A 17,216-nucleotide genomic window follows, 5' to 3' on the forward strand; every position below is an offset into this window, starting at 1 on the left:
GTTGAGGACTAAGTTTACTGCTGTATGCTGCAAATAGTTGAGCTTTTTCTTTGGAGCTCGGTAGAAACATTGAAAGGTACCCGGAGGCCAAGTGGCACAGTAGTTTCAATTAAATTGACACAAACATTGGGACTGAAAAGTTGCAAGCCACATGGACCAATTAGAATTTGCTTTAACACATTTTATATTTTCCTGAGGTAGGAGGGTGTTTCTGGGAAAGAACAACTGGGAATGTTGACAGAGTTAAAACTTAGACTGGCTGCAAAGTTGCCAGAGCAATTTGTTAGAAGAGAAAGTGGGGCTGAACTACAAGAGGGAGCCGGCACTCTGCGCGGTTGGGCCGATGTAGGAATCGCCCCGGAGATCAGAGGTGTTGTGGGTGAGTGTGAGTGGAGGTACTGCGCTGTACAGTGACCATCGGTCCGCAAGGCTCCGGGCCCGGGGCTTAGACCAAGGCCGCACTACCGTCGCCATGGTGACGAGGCGGGGCAGGAGGAAGTGAGTTGCCTGGCACCCGGGAAGTGACGGCACAGTTGTCCAAGGTGGGAGTGGTGGAGGCTGCCTCCATTTTGAGCCGCGCCGAGCGCTGTGGTAAGGCTGTTGTAGTTGCTGCTGCTGCGCCGGGAGTGAAGCTGTTGCTGTTGTTATTATTATTATTGTTACTGTTACTGTTACTGCTGCGCCGGGGCGGATAGGGTTTTGCTGCTCCCGCGCCGAGTGGCTGGAGGAAGGCGGAGGTAATGGCCCGGCATGGGCTTCGCGCTGTCGCGCTGTCGCGGGAAGCCTTGACGGCCCGGCCTAGCCAGGCCCTCGTCTCCTTCATTCCGTCCGCTCTCCCCACAACCTGGGCTGCCTTCGGATTGGGGGGAAGAGGGGGATTGAGTGGGGAGGGGGATTGAGGGGTGAGTGGGGAGGGGTGGATGGAGCGGGGTTAGAGAGAGGGGGAGGGGAGTTGTATTTAGTTGGATTAAGGTCCCGCCCATTGGCGATGTCCAGTCGTGGTGGATGGATGGTAGCATCTTGCGGTGATCCCACTCTCCATACCCCCACCCCCTGCCCTCACTTGTTAATGGAAGCGTGGGGGAGGAGGCTTGGGGTTCTGATTCTGCTTCTGTTTTCTATTTTACTTGATTATTGTACTTTATTCATTTAACTGAATGCGGGCCTCCCAAATATTTGGAGTATTATAGCAGTAAACTCCCTCATCTGGTCCACCCCATGTGCTGAGAGCTCCTTCCTTTATCCCAGTATGGGCAGCCTGTCATTTTATCTGCCAAGGCCCCACTAAACTTTTCCAGGCCACTCATTTTTTTTTAAGACACTTCAAAAAATTTCCTGAATTATAGAGTATGATTATCTTAACTTTGGCTCAGTGGATTTGACCTGTGCATTTCCAAGTAATGTTTATTGCTATATGGATAGTGCAATAGAAGTGCAAAATCTCTATGAATGCTTTTTTTTGGTACACAGTTGTATTCTAGGTCAGCAAAGATGAGCTCTCGGGTATTCATTGGCAGACTGAGCCCTTATGCCACTGAAAAGAATGTGGAGAGATTCTTCAGAGGATATGGACGAATTAAGGAAATTGATTTGAAGAATGGATTTGGATTTGTGGTAAGGTATTGTTTTATTTTAATGCTTTAATTAGTTGTACTTTGCAGTCTGTTTGAAGGAGTTTGTAAGAAACTTGGACAGTAAGTCGGGTCTTAGATCCATACTAACATGATAATCATTTGAACAAAGTAAATATCTATTTACACAAAAAATAGAAACTGCTGGATCAGTGGGAAGTGAAGCCAAATTAATATTTGGGGATCAAAGACCATCTCAATCTTCAACCTGAATTGTTAACTTTTCCCACTGATGCATCTTGACCTGCTGAGAGTTTGCGGCATTTTCTATTTTTATTCTATATTCACAGCATCTACAGTTTTGATTTTTTTTCACTTGCAAATCTTTTGTTCTATTTTCAGGAGTTTGATGATTACAGAGATGCAGAGGATGCAGTTTATGAACTAGATGGAAAAGAGTTGTGCAATGAAAGGTACACATTTCAGTCTCATTATCTTGTCTCCACAAAGGTAATGCAATGTTTCAAGCTATGTTAATGAGCATTTCATTTGTGCAGAGTGACAGTTGAGCATGCCAGAGCACGAAATAGAGGGAGAGGAGGTGGAGGAGGAGGAGGAGGACGATATCCAGGTCGCTTTAGCCAAAGCTATCAAAGAAATTCGGGAAGGTACGTCTATTCACCTGTTTTCTAAAACTGGACATGTAACGACTGTGCAAACTCGTCTTATTACATTTTTTAGCAGCTAGGTTTGCAGTGAAGTTGTCAAATGTCTAGGTTTGTTCAATATAACATTCTTTTTTTTAAATCCAGCCTTGTACTGTCCCCATTCAGAAGTAGTAAATGGCAAAACCTTTCTTGCCTGTTTTTTTATATTCAATTCACGTTAATTTTTGCTAGTTAGTTAAGTAGTGATGTTACTACTTAAGTAGAAATGTTGCTTGCCATAAATCAGCAACATACTGTGATGCTGAGCAACTAAGTTGGCTCTGGACGATCTTGGATTTTATCCATTAACTTTTTGTTTGCTATTGCTTTAAAAATCTTCTGGAATAGGAAAATGCATTTGTTTCGGATGAAATGATAGATAGAAACTGAACATTCTGATAGCTGAAGGCCTAAAAATAGCCGGTCGACTGGTTGTTTCAATTTCCAGACTCTCACTTGGGTATGGTTATATATTGTATATATTGTCTCCGTATGTTCTTTTAAAGCCAGTGATCTCATGTCTTTTATGTGGAGGCAATAGAAAGTTGGTCAATATTCTTCAAGTGAACCTCCAGATGACTAAAGTCTACATTCATCTTGAAAGATAAGAATTATATTTTTTAGTTTTGTCTGAAACATTTTAAAAACTCAAGCTTTCAAGAATGTGGGCAATGTTTAATTTTTAGAAAGTGGGAATTGTAGCGGAACAGGAAGTTTTTGTTTTTCTCTTTGGTGTGTTCTTCCTGACCTACATTCAGAACAAAATACCTGTTTAATATCTAAAGTACAGAGCATAATATATTATCCATTTTAGAAATGGACCACCAGTTCGTACAGAAAACAGAGTTATCGTTGAGAATCTATCCTCCACAGTGAGCTGGCAGGTATGTTGAATATAATTATATATGACATTAGTATAATTTGTTAAACCAGTTTAAAATAAAATGGAATGAAGCTAGCATTATTTAATTGTTAGAGCTTTCAAGGTTAATTTAAGTCATTTTACAGTATAGGACACAATGTAATATTTGGCAGATTTGTGACTGTCTGCAAGTGTTACTTTCAAACAGCGCGTTCTAAGTTAATTTAAACAGACATTCAAAAAAGTTTAGTGTGTATAATTATAGAGAATCATAGTAACATGGTGTAGGAGAACAATGGAGTATTGCTCAACACTTTGGCAGTTCCTTCCAAAAAAACCCATCCTCTTGCAGTTGAAACATTGTGTGTGTGATTATGACGGTACAATAACTTGACCCACACTTAAACTGGATTAACACTTTCTGAATTTATAAAGGTGGTAGTTTTCAACAAAGATATGAACGTTCCTGATAAGTCCATATTTAATATGCAGCCTTATCGTGTGTAAATGACTCTTATTAAAATTCCTGTCATCAATAGTTGATTGATTAAAAAAATGTTTTTAAATATTTCCATCGTGAAAAAACTCTGTAAAAGGTGCTACACTTAATGTCAATGTCTAGGCCTGAGTCAGAGCATTACTTTATTTTTGCAATGAGGTCGATAAAAATTTCAAAGCAACAATGCTGATTTTCAACTTGTTAGAGACGTAAAAATGTAGGAATTCTGTTCCATTTTTTCCATCTTCAACAATTATATTTTAAAAAAATCTCTGGGGATCCTTGGGCTGTTTTAAAGAATTTATTGTGGTTCTGGGGAGAATAAATAAATAGCTGATCTGCATTAATTTGGATGATCTTAACCCATGTATCATGCTAGGATGCGTAATGGAGAGAAGAAAGCCCTGACTCCAGGTTAATAACACTTGAAAAGCTGAAAAGTTAAGACGAGTGATATCTCTCGATCGCACAGCACAATTCCTTGCTGACGTTTGTGTAAATTTTCACAACAAATGATTAATTCGAGAATTAACTTGGGAACAACCAATCTAAGAATCTTTGTGTTAGGATCAGCACCTTTTGACAGTGAAATTAGGGTTAAGTACCATGGATGGAAAACAGACGTTATTTTTAGCATGCAATTTACTTGCACAATAATCGATTTTGTCATATTATGCACTTTTTAATACTACCACTGTGGCTTCATTGCAAAAATGAAATAAGATACTCCATGTAGAATAGATGTGAACTATGTTAAAGAATGATTGACCTGTAGTTGCTATACAAAATTAAATACTGTTCCTTTAACTTGATTAGCTTAAGTTAAAGTATCAATAACTTTTGATTGCCTACTAACCTTGAAACTAAAATGTGTTCACTGAAATTTTGTGTTTTTTGAAATTTAACCAAGTGTTAAAACCTTTATTTACCAGCCTCTCGTGTCGTTGGCCTTGTGACGTGGAGTGCCGTTGGTTTTCCTAATCGCTGTGCCTTGGTCTCTTGGGCCTAGTTGAAATGCCAATCTGCTCCTACCTTTATCAGTTGCTGATCTAAATCTGTGTTGTGGTGGCCTGACCAACACTGGTGGGCACTGGGTTTAGTGCCATTACCTTGCTGCATCCCTGAAAATGATAACAAGGTGTCCTAAAGTCGAGAGTTCTGAGAGCCTGCTGTAAAATGCGAGGTCCTTGATTGGGAGAAATTCGCTGGTAGGGTTTTTTTTTGGAAGCTCGATTGGAGTGAGGCAAGACGTCCGTGGTCACAGCGCAAGAGTAGCAATCCTTGATCCTATGGCAATGCCAGAATCGGCCTTTAAGGGAGGGTGATGGACCGGGAAGGCTCCCATCGATCGGGTAGTGTCAGTCAAGCGGGTGGTGAAGAGAACCATCTGGTCTTCGTTCGTGGTGGTGCCTCTGCGAATACTTGTTACATTTGGCTGGGTGAATAGCCTAGGGAATTGTACAGGAAGGTAATACAAATTTTGAAATTGGATGTTTTTTTGTTGTTTTTCCAGTGATATACATTGGAAATATAGAAATGTATGCGAATGTGCTTTGATATATTTAACCGATTAACTTGCACAGGATCTGAAAGATTTCATGAGACAGGCTGGGGAAGTTACCTTTGCAGATGCGCACAGGCACAAAATGAACGAAGGGTGAGTTGCAAGACGCTTTGTGCTTATGTAAATGGGAGGGAAAATATAGGGTTATGAAATCTACTTGTGCTATTGTAAAATTGCCCATGCAAGAAACTGGTTTGTAATCATCTGATATAGTTACTAAGAAAGTTTAATGCACATTTTTAAATTACTTTACATTTCACTAAAGGTCATACATCAGATAGTTGTAGAAAGTTTTGAAATAAATGCCAGGATTGTCATATTTTTCAAACCTATTTATAAGGAAATCTTAAAACGTGTACAGTTCACTAACTGCTACCCTGTTTTTTTTTTTTTTTTATCTTGAACATTCTGGATGGTTTGGGATTTTCCTTACAGAAATAAATTACACAGGAGAAACTTAATAATGAGGAATTTAGCCCGATAACACTAGAATCCATTATTAAAAAAGAGCTAGCAAGGCACATGGAAAATAATAGGATTGGGCAAAGTCAAGTTGTGTTTAGTTTTGAGGTACAGCATGGAAGCAGGCCACTGAGTCCACGCCGACCAACGGTCACCTGTACTCTAGATCTATCCACACAGTCGGGACAATTTACAGAAGCCAATTAATGTACAATCCCACACATCTTTGGAAACCGGATACCTAGAGAAACGCCACTCGGTCATGGGGAGAACATAAATTTCATGTAGACAGCGCACCCTTAGTCAGGATGAACCCGAGTCTCTGGCACTGTAAGGCAGCAGTTCTACTTATGTACCACTGTGCTGCCCCACAAAAGGTACCAAAAGGGACATCATGTTTGATAAATCCATTTTGAGAGTTTAACTAGCGTCAGAGTGAACTAGTTGATGTGTATTTAGATGTTAAAAGGCTACACAATATATTATTGAACAATGTGTAGTGTTAAGAATTCTTGTGTGGATTGAGGATGGCTAACAGACAAAGGGCAGTTGGAATAAAATGGTCCTTATTGTGTCGGAAGGTTGTGATCAGTCAGGTTGTGCTGGGGCCTCAATTGTTCACAATCAATATCAGTGATTGGGATGATGGAACTAAATGTAATAATTAACTTCATTAATATAAAACTAGGTGGTATGTGAGCTGTGAGGATACAGAGAAGCTTTATGGGATATAGAGTAAATAAAAGGAAATGGCAGATGAAATATTGTAGGAAAATGAAGGCATTAACTTTGGTAAGAAAAGTTAAAGTATGTAATAAATGCTGCAAGATTGAAAGGTGAGGTTCAGATGGATTTGAGTGTGCTTGTATGCAAATCACAAAGTTAATATGCCGGTTTAGCAAGTAGGAAGACATGCGGTATGTGTTGGCCTTTAATACCAGAGGATTTCAGTGCAAGAGTAAAGTGGCTAATATAAGTCTTTGAGATTGTATACACACGTAAGGAAAAATATTTTTGCAGCAGAGGAAGTATAGCGAAGATTCACCAGATTTGATTCCTGAATATTGGGCCAATCTTCTCTTCATTTTGGATGAATAACTGATCTCATTGAACATACAACATTTTTAAGTAGTTGATAAGATAAATGTAGAGCTGAAAATCAAATAAAGCTTCAGATGCTGAAAATCATTAATCCAGCAGAGAAACAGGGGCTTCAGCGCACCGTATCCATGTTAATCATCCAGTTGCATCTTTAATTTCACATGTCAACTCCTTAACCATCATGGTAATTCACCTGCTCATCTATTCACCGCCCGACTCCATGATCCCTCAAGGCTGGGCGTTCAGGATTTCTGCCACTCAAAACATTCTTTGGATTCTGTCTAAACCACTTATCCCTTATCATGATGTTATCCACCTTTGAGCAAAAAACTCTTATTATCTATTCTATGTCCTTTGTAATTTTGTCTTCCTCAATTAGATTCCTTCTTGGCATCCTCTGCTCCAAGAAAAACAAATCAAGAGTTTTACAACTGAAATACTAGATCCCAACTAAAATTCTGTGCAACCATTTCCCCCTTGTATTGTAGCAATCTGAACTGCACACAATATCCTAATCAGTGTTTTATGTTGTCCCCATAACCTCTCAACTTTTGTATTGTGTCCAACTAACGAAGGCTAGTATTGAAATGTACCTTCACCCATTTATCTACCTGTGCTGCCACCTTCAGGTGTCTTTGGACATGTACACAATATAATGTGTGTTCCTCAATGCTTCCTAGGAATTTGCCATTTATTCTGAATGCCCTAGCTTTATTAGTCCTTCCAAAATATAAATAATTCAAAAATAAATACTTATCCAAATTAAATTTCATCTGTCATTGCACTTCCCTTCTTGCAATTCTATATTGCAGTCTTAGACCCTCCTTACAATCAGCACCAATGCCTGCAAATCTAAAAACAAATAAATTGTTGGGATACTCACCGATCAGTCAGCATCCCATGGAAAGGAAAGCAGTTATTATTTCAGATCAATGACCCTTCAGGACCAGAAGCAAGCAAAACATTTTACCGTGCAGTGTGGGCAAGGGGTGGAGAAAAAGGGATACTATTGGGAGGAGATTGAAATTGTCCAGACTTCATTCATTTACAGCTGTCTAGTTAATGGGTGAAGGAGAACAAATAGGGAATAAGAAAAACAAAAGGACATGCTGGAATTGTGAGAAGCATGACAGCAGTCTGAAATTCTGAAGCACATAGAAACATAGAAATTAGGTGCAGGAGTAGGCCATTCGGCCCTTCGAGCCTGCACCGCCATTCAATATGATCATGGCTGATCATCCAACTCAGTATCCCGTACCTGCCTTCTCTCCATACCCCCTGATCCCCTCAGCCACAAGGGCCACATCTAACTCCCTCTTAAATATAGCCATTGAACTGGCCTCAACTACCCTCTGTGGCAGAGAGTTCCAGAGATTCACCACTCTCTGTGTGAAAAAAGTTCTTCTCATCTCGGTTTTAAAGGATTTCCCCCTTATCCTTAAGCTGTGACCCCTTGTCCTGGACTTCCCTAACATCGGGAACAATCTTCCTGCATCTAGCCTGTCCAACCCCTTAAGAATTTTGTAAGTTTCTATAAGATCCCCTCTCAATCTCCTAAATTCTAGAGAGTATAAACCAAGTCTATCCAGTCTTTCTTCATAAGACAGTCCTGACATCCCAGGAATCAGTCTGGTGAACCGTCTCTGCACTCCCTCCATGGCAATAATGTCCTTCCTCAGATTTGGAGACCAAAACTGTACGCAATACTCCAGGTGTGGTCTCACCAAGACCCTGTACAACTGCAGTAGAACCTCCCTGCTCCTATACTCAAATCCTTTTGCAATGAAAGCTAACATACCATTTGCTTTCTTTACTACCTGCTGCACCTGCATGCCTACCTTCAATGACTGGTGTACCATTACACCCAGGTCTCGCTGCATCTCCCCCTTTCCCAATCGGCCACCATTTAGATAATAGTCTGCTTTCCCGTTTTTGCCACCAAAATGGATAACCTCACATTTATCCACATTATACTGCATCTGCCAAACATTTGCCCACTCACCCAGCCTATCCAAGTCACCTTGCAGTCTCCTAGCATCCTCCTCACAGCTAACACTGCCCCCCAGCTTAGTGTCATCCGCAAACTTGGAGATATTGCCTTCAATTCCCTCATCCAGATCATTAATATATATTGTAAATAGCTGGGGACCCAGCACTGAGCCTTGCGGTACCCCACTAGTCACTGCCTGCCATTGTGAAAAGGACCCGTTTACTCCTACTCTTTGCTTCCTGTTTGCCAGCCAGTTCTCTATCCACATCAATACTGAACCCCCAATGCCTTGTGCTTTAATATAATCCAATAAATAAGTAAAACAAGTTACTTTTACAAGTGGGTGACCTCATCGGAGCTAGCCAAATTTAACAAGCAGGAGAGGCTAGTTATCTGCATTCAGTATTGTCCCAAAGGATGCAACATAGCTGTTCCTCAGTCTTGCATTGGGTTTGATTGGAACAGAATTGGACAGAATAAAACAGCATAAAACGGAGGCAGGGGTGGGGTGGAGAATTAAAGTGAAGGGTGAATGGAAGTTTGTATTCTTCCTTGCAGACTGAGTAGATGAGTGACCACTTTGCAAACAGTCTGCATTTAGTTTCTCATTAACGAGGAAGCTATATTGTGACCATCAAATGCAAAACCCTATTATGAAACAAGTGCAAGTGAAATGCTGTGCCACTTGAAATTAATGTTTTGATTCCAGAATGCTAGCAATAGCCAAAATTAAGAAGCAGGTGCTGCATCTGCTGCAGTTGCAAGAAGCAATGAACCAGGGAGTCAATTACGCAATCTCTTGAGAATGCGGGAAGGGGAGTGGGAATCTTGTTGAATGTGGCAGAAGTAGAATGGATGATCTGTTGAATGTAGAAACTTCCAGATTGGAAAATGAGGACAAGGATTCCCTGGAGCTTGCTGGCAGAAGAGACGGGTCAGTGCAGAAAATGCAGTGAGGTCCCTGTTGATTATGGTCAAGGAGAAGCTATAGTTAAGAACAAAATTGTCTGAGCCACTGGTGTGGAACATCCAGTCATCAGAACAGATGATGGCAGGGACTGAGGAAGTGGGTAGTGATTTATGGTTGGCTTTGTATTGAGATACAGTGAAAAACGTAGTTTTGCACGCTCATGCAAATTATCCTGTGCATCAGGTAGTGCAAAAGAGAAAATAAACAGTTCAGGATATAGTGTTGCAGTTACAGAGAAAGTGCAGATTTAAAAAATGTGCAAGAGCCATAACAAGGTAGATTGAAAGATCGGAACGACATCCCCAGCATATGAGAGTTCTGGTCAAGAGTGATAACGGCTGGGAAGAGGCTGTTCTTGAGTGGTGATTTGTGCTTTCAAACTTTTATATCAACTTAACAATAGAGGGAAGAAGAGAATATAACCAGAGTATGAATGGTCCTTGTTGCTCTCCAGTGGCAAAGTATGGATGGGATGGGGATGCAAGGGTGGTAGATAAAGCTGCTTTGTGTGACGCACTGAGTTGCGTTCACGACTCTGCAATTGTAGTTGCCATACCAAGCTGTGGTGCTAGATAGGATGCTTCTGTAGATATTAAGATTATTTTAGACTTTAGAGAAACAGTGCGGCAACACCCTCTTCAGCCCACAGAGTCCGTGCCTACCAGTGATCTCCGTACACTAACTTACACACTAGGGCCAATTTTATACAATTTACTTAAGCCAATTAACCTACAGACATGCACATCTTTGGATTGTGGGAGGAAACGGGACCACACAGAAAACCCACATTGTCACCAGGAGAACGTACAACCTCTGTATAAACAACACCCTTAGTCAGGATCACACCTGGGTCTCTGGCAGTGTAATGGGTCTGTCCCACAGGTTATTTTTAGGTGACTGTCATAGTCGTAGCAGGTCGCCGAAAAACTGGTGACTGGGCTCCCCTTCTACATAGAATTTGAAATAGAATCATACTTTAACAACAAAAAAAAAAACAGTCAGCAGTGGCTACAACCTACATCATCCTAGCGACAACCTACGACTGCACCTACGTCAGGAGAAGTCAAGCTACGCTCATTGGCGTCAAGCCAACTGTCGCTGAAAAGTTTTGAAAATTTTAAAATCCAGCAGAGACCAGAAATTCTTTGGGCGACTGGGGAGACTACTCACGATCATACAGGCGACTCCCTGGCGACCATTTGGCGACAGCGTAGTCGCCTAAAAAAATCGCCTAAGTGATACAGGGGCATACGGCGTCAACTCTACTGCTATGCCACTGTGCCGCTCTAGCAGTCATTAGAGACCTGCTACATTTTCTTAGCCTCAAGGATAAATAGGCATTGATGTGCTTTCTAGATTGTATTGTTGGTGGACCAGGACGAATAATTTGTGATATTGTCACCTTAAAAACTTACAGCTCGCGACTATTTCCACTTTAGCATCATTAATACAGGCTGAGGCAATTCCTTCCTGAAACTGAAGATCGGCACCTTAGTTTTGCTGACATTGAGAACAAGGTTGTTGCCTTGACACCATGCTCTTTCCCCCTCCTGTTCTGTTTTGCCAGTATTAGAGATCCAGCATACCGCAGCAATGTCATCCACAAATCTGTAAATGGAGTTGGAGCAGAAGGGGAAGGGTATATTAAATGAGGCTAGTTCAATATTTCTTTGGACATTTAATCGATATTGGCTGCAAGCCCATGCCCCTAAGATGATGATGGACAAGTCAAAATGGGGAAGGGATCTGATATTGGTGTTTAAGGGCTATTTTGTCAATTCTGCCAACAAATTGCGATGGAGGTGAGACAAAATTTCTTCATGCAGGGGGTAGTGAATCATTGGAATTTTCTGTCCAAGAGTCTGCTGAGTTTATTCAAGATGGATTCCAAGTTTAAAGAAATTGAGCTGTATGGGGTTAATGCAGGAGAGTGGTGTGATGTTAAATAGTTAACCATGATCTTATGGCTTGGTGGAGCAGTTGAGGGGCTTGAACAGTCTACTCCTGTTTTAATTTTTGAAGCCAAGTCTGTGAATACAAACTTACGTCTCTTTTTCTATTTTTCTAGAATAGTTGAGTTTGCCTCCTACAGTGATGTGAAAAATGCTCTTGAGAAGCTCTCTGGTACAGAGCTCAATGGAAGGAAGATCAGAGTGGTTGAGGAAAGTAAACCACGCAGGTAATTGCTCAAAAAGGTGTATTGCAAGTTCTGTTGGATGCATTGAAAGGCCTTAATCCACTTAAGTAGATCAGTCTCAGTGCAATGCATCTTAGGAAATTGCAGGACGAACTCATTAGTCTGAAGAAAGTTACTGACCTGAAACCTCACCTATCCTTTTCTTCCAGATTTGCTGCCTGACCCGCTGAGTTACTCCAGCACTTTGTGTCTCTTTCGTATAAACTAGCATCTTTGTTTCTACTAATCCTGATTACTGTTTCTAGAACTTTTACAATCCAAGATTAAACTAACTCCTTGATAGCTACAATTCTTCTAGTTTATGTCTTAAATATACCCAGTGACAAAGTGTCTGAAGCCTTCGCGAATTTCCAAAATTTGTTCCTCTGTAGGTGAAGAAATGTAATTTAATTTGTAATTTTCAGACCCTTATTTAAAACTGAGACCGTTGGTTCTAGATACTATCCCTGCAATTCCCCCATCAACCCAATGATATATTTTATTGAGCTGACTTGTTATCCTTTGAAACAAGAATATAGACTACTTAATCTGTCAGAGGATGCCAGGAATTAATGTGGTGATTATTTGTTGCACTCTTCTTCTTCACAAGTATATCTTTCCTTAGATAAAGACAAGGTTCTGTTTAATAACTAACACAGTGCAGGCTACAGGCTAGATGGTTAAATGTATACATTTGGTTTGAGTTGCTACCATATTTGTTGGCTATTAACGGGATTAAATTAACCTAAACATGTTACGTCTGCTTCTAGACTGAGTTTGAGATGAGTAGTATTTTGTTCTGTCGATTCAAATGTACATTTTTTTTTTCAGGTCCCGCAGTAGGTCTCGTTCCCGTAGCCGAAGCTCTTCCAGGTCTCGCTCCAGGGACCGTAAGTCCTACAGCCGTTCCAGGAGTAGGAGTCGCAGTAAATCCCGATCTGATAGTAGATCACCTGCTCCTGCTAAGGAGCAGAAAGGCCATTCCTCAATGACCACTGGAGATCGTGCAAGATCACGTACCCGATCACCTTCTGGTGAGAGTACAGACTAATAAGCCTGTTGATGTGGACTTGAGTGAGTGAAGGTTGATGTAAAGAATTGAATTTGTGTGGAAAAATGCAAATTTTAAATTTGTTAAAACTGTAGTTGCATTTATTGAACTGCATTCATTTAACTTGTCACTTACAGATTTAAATTACTCATTTACTTTATTGGATTTGGTTTATTTGCAATGAATCCAATGTTTTTTTACTTTTGGTATTAAATGTAATGATGTAAATTACATTTCTCTAATGTACTCCTTTTAAATAAAGAATGTACATAGTTACTTTGAGTTTGATAATTTTAATGTTTTTGAACTTTTGCTAGAATTTGTCACACTGGCACTTTTTTTACAAAAATACAATAATAGATCCTAAAGTATGGGTGACCTAAAACATAATGGTCAATACTGGAAGATTGACAGTTTCCCTAGTGCAAGAAGGGGTTCACAGTTCACGCATCGCACCTGTTGATCAATTAACTGTATATTGTAAAAAAAGTGCAACAAAATATAAAGTTGCTGAAGTGGCTACGTTCACCGCTCCTACCGACTACATTCAGTTGCTATGATTAAGACTTTTTAATTTTCAGTAGTGCATTGAATTTTAATTACATATACTAAACTTGTTAATGTTCATCTTTCTAACTTGCTGCATCTGCAATATTTTGCTGTTGCGCTACCAAGGTTTACAGGATTGCAGAAACAAGGACTCAAGCCAGTTGCTGTGCATTTGGCTCGTTTAATGCAGCAGGATTTAATCATTTGTCTATGTGGCTTGAATACTCCCAACTGTTACAAAAGATTATCTGCAGGAGGCACTTGGCATGTCAGGCAGCATCCGTGGAGGGAAATGGATAGTCAATATTTCGGGTCAAGGGCCTGCAATTGGAAGGCCGAATGAAGGGTCCCAAAGCCAGACATCAGCTGCCTATTTTCCTCCGCCGATGCTTCCTAAGCTCCCCAGCAGACTCTTTGTTGCTCCAGAGTCCAGCATTTACTATTCTAAAGTAGCTGATGCTCATAGTAGCAGCACTCGTCACCTTGTAAAACATTGTTGTTTTGATTATTAACTCATGGATCGAGTGAATGCTCTCCTGTTTATAGATGTTTATAGATTTTGCATTAAAACATGTCCCCATCTTAAATATGTGTACTGCAGGCTTAGTGGAATGAATAACAAATGAATTTGACACTACACAAATGCCAGGCAAGGACATTCACCCACAATCTAAATGTAGAATGTTTAGGCATTCAACAGCAGTACTGCTACTGAATTCCCTGTCACCTGCCTATTGGAAATCACTATGGACCATGTATACAAGAGCAGATCAGCGGCTGGGTACTTCAGAGCAACTAAAACCAGAAAATAAAAGCTGTTCCACCATCTGGAGTGCGATTGATATTCTTCACTTAGAGATTGATACAGTGTGGAAACGAGCCCTGTGGCCCAACTTGCCCACACTGGCCAACATGTCCCAGCTACACTAGTCCCACCTGCCCACGTTTGGTCCATATCTCTCCAAACCTGTCCTATCCATGTACCTGTCTTCACTGTTTCTTAAATGTTGGGATAGTCCCTGCCTCAACCTCCTCCTCGGGCAGCTTGTCCCATACACCCACCACTCTTTGTGTGGAAAAAGGTACCCCCTCAGATTCCTATTAAATCTTTTCCCCTTCATCTTAAACCTATGTCCTCTGGTTCTCAATTGCCCAACTCTGGGCAAGTGACTCTGTGCATCTACCTGATGTATTGCCCTCGTGATTTTATATACCTCAATAAGATTACCCCCCATCCTCCTGTGCACCAAGGATTAGAGTCCCAGCCTACACGACCTCTCCCTTTGGCTCAGATTGTCTAGCCCCGGCAACATCCTTGTAAATCCTCTCTGTACTCTTCCCACCTTGACAACATCTTTCCTATAACATGGAGCCCAGAACTGAACATAATATTCTAAATGTGACTTCACCAACATCTTATACAACTGCAACATGACCTCCCAACTTCTATACTCACTACTCTGATTGATGAAGGTCAATTTGTCAAACGCCTTTTTGACCACTCTATCTACTGGCGACCACCTTCAAGGAACCATGCACCTGCATTCCTTGATCCCTCTGCACTACAGCACTCTCCGGAGCCCATGTTAGACTTCCCAAATTGCAACATCTCGCATCTTTGAGTATGTTGCTTCAATACCACTGAAGGTAGATGCCATTCAAGACAAAGCACACAACTTGATTGGGATGGTGTTCATCATTTTAAAAGCACTCTCCCAACCACTGGTGTAGCAATGTTTCCTGTCTACAAACTACTTACAGGTGGAACTACAAAGTCAAGGAGAGAATTGAACCAGGGACTAACATTGGCCAAGGAATACTGGGGAGATGGGTGAATGGGACTTTGCGGTTGCAATTAATTATATAATACTGCCCTTCCCCAACCTTCAGAATATTTCCAGCATTTACTGTTTTTGCTTTTTAACAGTTGGTTAAAGGAACACATGAACTTACACTAGATCTGATTAAAGTATTCCATTTAGAAATGCTGCAGAGAAGTGTTGGTGCACTGTTGCACACCTATAAGCAGTGAAATAACCGGTGTCAAAATAACAACTGCAGCATTAGTGTTATCCATTGATGTCAACAATACAGCCAAAGCCAAAGAGGAAGCCTACAGGAGCAGGGATGCAGACCTATATAGGCAGGCAAAGTACAAGCTGAGAAGAGGAATCAGAGCTGCCAAGGAAAGGTAATCTGAGAAGATGAGGAGCAAGTTCTCAGCTAGTGACTTCAGTTTGGAAGGGCTTGTAAGAAATCACCAGCTACAAGAGGAAAGCCTCATGTGCACAATCGTCAGTTGACCAACGACTTGAATGAGTTCTGTAGGTTTGACAAGCAGAAATATAACCCTGGTATCACCCCAACCAACACAGCCAGACCCCAGTCTGTAAAGACTGGACTGTTCTACACCCACTCCTCCCCAACCACCACTTCGCACTTACTTAAAGCAAGACTCCAGTCTGAAAAGACTGGACCCTTTCCCACCCTAACCAACACTTCTCACCCACTCACAGCTGGCCCCAGTCTGCAAGACTGTACCCTTCTACACCCACTCCACCCCAATCACCACTTCACACCTACTTAAAGCAAGACTCCAGTCTGAAAAGACTGGACCCTTTCCCACCCACCTCTCTCCAATCACCGCTTAACACCCAATTACAGCCTGACTGCAAAAGACTGGATCCTTGACTGCAAAAGACTACGTCCTTGTCCACTACGCACTCCCTCCGTGCTGCGCAACATCACCTCTCCATCATCAGCAATAAAAATAGAGGAGGTGGAGAGGCTGTTCAGAAGACAGAAAAGCCAATGTTTCCCCCTACTCTCAAGCTCTGTGCCGAACAACGTGTACTGTCCCTGCCTACTTCACTATTGTCCCTGCACCCAAAAAAGGCAAGGATTGCCTTAATGACTACAGGCCTGTTGTACTGACCTATATAGTCATGAAGACCCTTGAAAGGCTTATGCTGGCCAAGCTGAAAAATATCACAAACTTCCTGCCGGATCCTCTGCTGTTTGTATACCGGGCCAATAGATCTGTGGATGACGCAATCAACATGGGCCTGCACTTCATCCTCCAGCATCTAGACTGCCAGGGGACCTATGTGAGGATTTTGTTTGTTGATTTTAGCTCTATTCAACACCATTATGCCATAGCTACTACAGTCCAAACTTTCCAAGTTGACTGTGCCTGAACCCCTCTGTCGGTGGATCACCAATTTCCTGACAGACAGGAAGCAGCATGTGAGGCTGGGAAAGCACATCTCGGACCCGCATACCCTCAGCAAAGCAGCATCACAAGGCTGCGTAATCTCCCCTCTACTCTCTACACCAATGACTGCACCTCCACTGACTCCTCTGTCAAGCTTTTCAAGTTTGCGGACGACACAACCCTGATTTGACTGATTCAGGATGGGGAGGAATCTGCCACAGACTGGAAATGACACAGCTGGCGTCCTGGTGCCATCGCAACAACCTGGAGCTCAATGCTCTTAATACAGTGGAATTGATTGTAGACTTTAGGAGAGCTCTCCCTCCCCTCACCCCACTCACTATCAACAACACCACAGTCGCATCTGTGGAGTCTTAAGTTCCTGGGAACCATCTACAAGGAACTTAAATGGGGGGCTACCATCGACTCCACAGTCAAAAAGGCACAACAGAGGATGTACTTCCTGCGGCAGCTGAGGAAGCACAATCTGCCACAGGCAA

General features: G+C 41.6%; 1 protein-coding gene across 2 annotated transcripts; it reads left to right on the forward strand.

Annotated features, from left to right (window-relative positions):
* The first annotated feature begins 443 nt into the window (after positions 1-443).
* Positions 444-13,229, forward strand: LOC129700377 (serine/arginine-rich splicing factor 5-like). Of its 2 annotated transcripts, none has more exons than XM_055640809.1 (8): positions 444-591; positions 1,471-1,614; positions 1,974-2,044; positions 2,129-2,239; positions 3,093-3,162; positions 5,223-5,296; positions 11,795-11,905; positions 12,734-13,229. In XM_055640809.1, exons 2-8 carry the CDS (start codon positions 1,492-1,494, stop codon positions 12,951-12,953), a joined length of 780 nt encoding a protein of 259 aa, XP_055496784.1. In that variant the 5' UTR covers positions 444-591; positions 1,471-1,491; the 3' UTR covers positions 12,954-13,229. The 2 variants fall into 2 exon arrangements, with proteins under 2 accessions (XP_055496784.1, XP_055496785.1); XM_055640810.1 differs by lacking the exon at positions 444-591 and adding an exon at positions 716-737.
* Positions 13,230-17,216: the final 3,987 nt, after the last annotated feature.

This window comes from Leucoraja erinacea, chromosome 9 (assembly GCF_028641065.1).
Source record: "Leucoraja erinacea ecotype New England chromosome 9, Leri_hhj_1, whole genome shotgun sequence".
In the NCBI taxonomy this organism is placed as follows: Eukaryota; Metazoa; Chordata; class Chondrichthyes; order Rajiformes; family Rajidae; genus Leucoraja; species Leucoraja erinaceus.

What these genes read in the sequence shown, in the direction of transcription:
- LOC129700377 (XM_055640809.1), top strand. Translation starts at nt 1,492, where the DNA reads ATGAGCTCTCGGGTATTCATTGGCAGACTGAGCCCTTATGCCACTGAA. An exon ending in AGAATGGATTTGGATTTGTG is followed by an intron (nt 1,615 to 1,973) that starts GTAAGGTATTGT and finishes TTCTATTTTCAG; the next exon opens with GAGTTTGATGATTACAGAGA. An exon ending in TATCAAAGAAATTCGGGAAG is followed by an intron (nt 2,240 to 3,092) that starts GTACGTCTATTC and finishes TATCCATTTTAG; the next exon opens with AAATGGACCACCAGTTCGTA.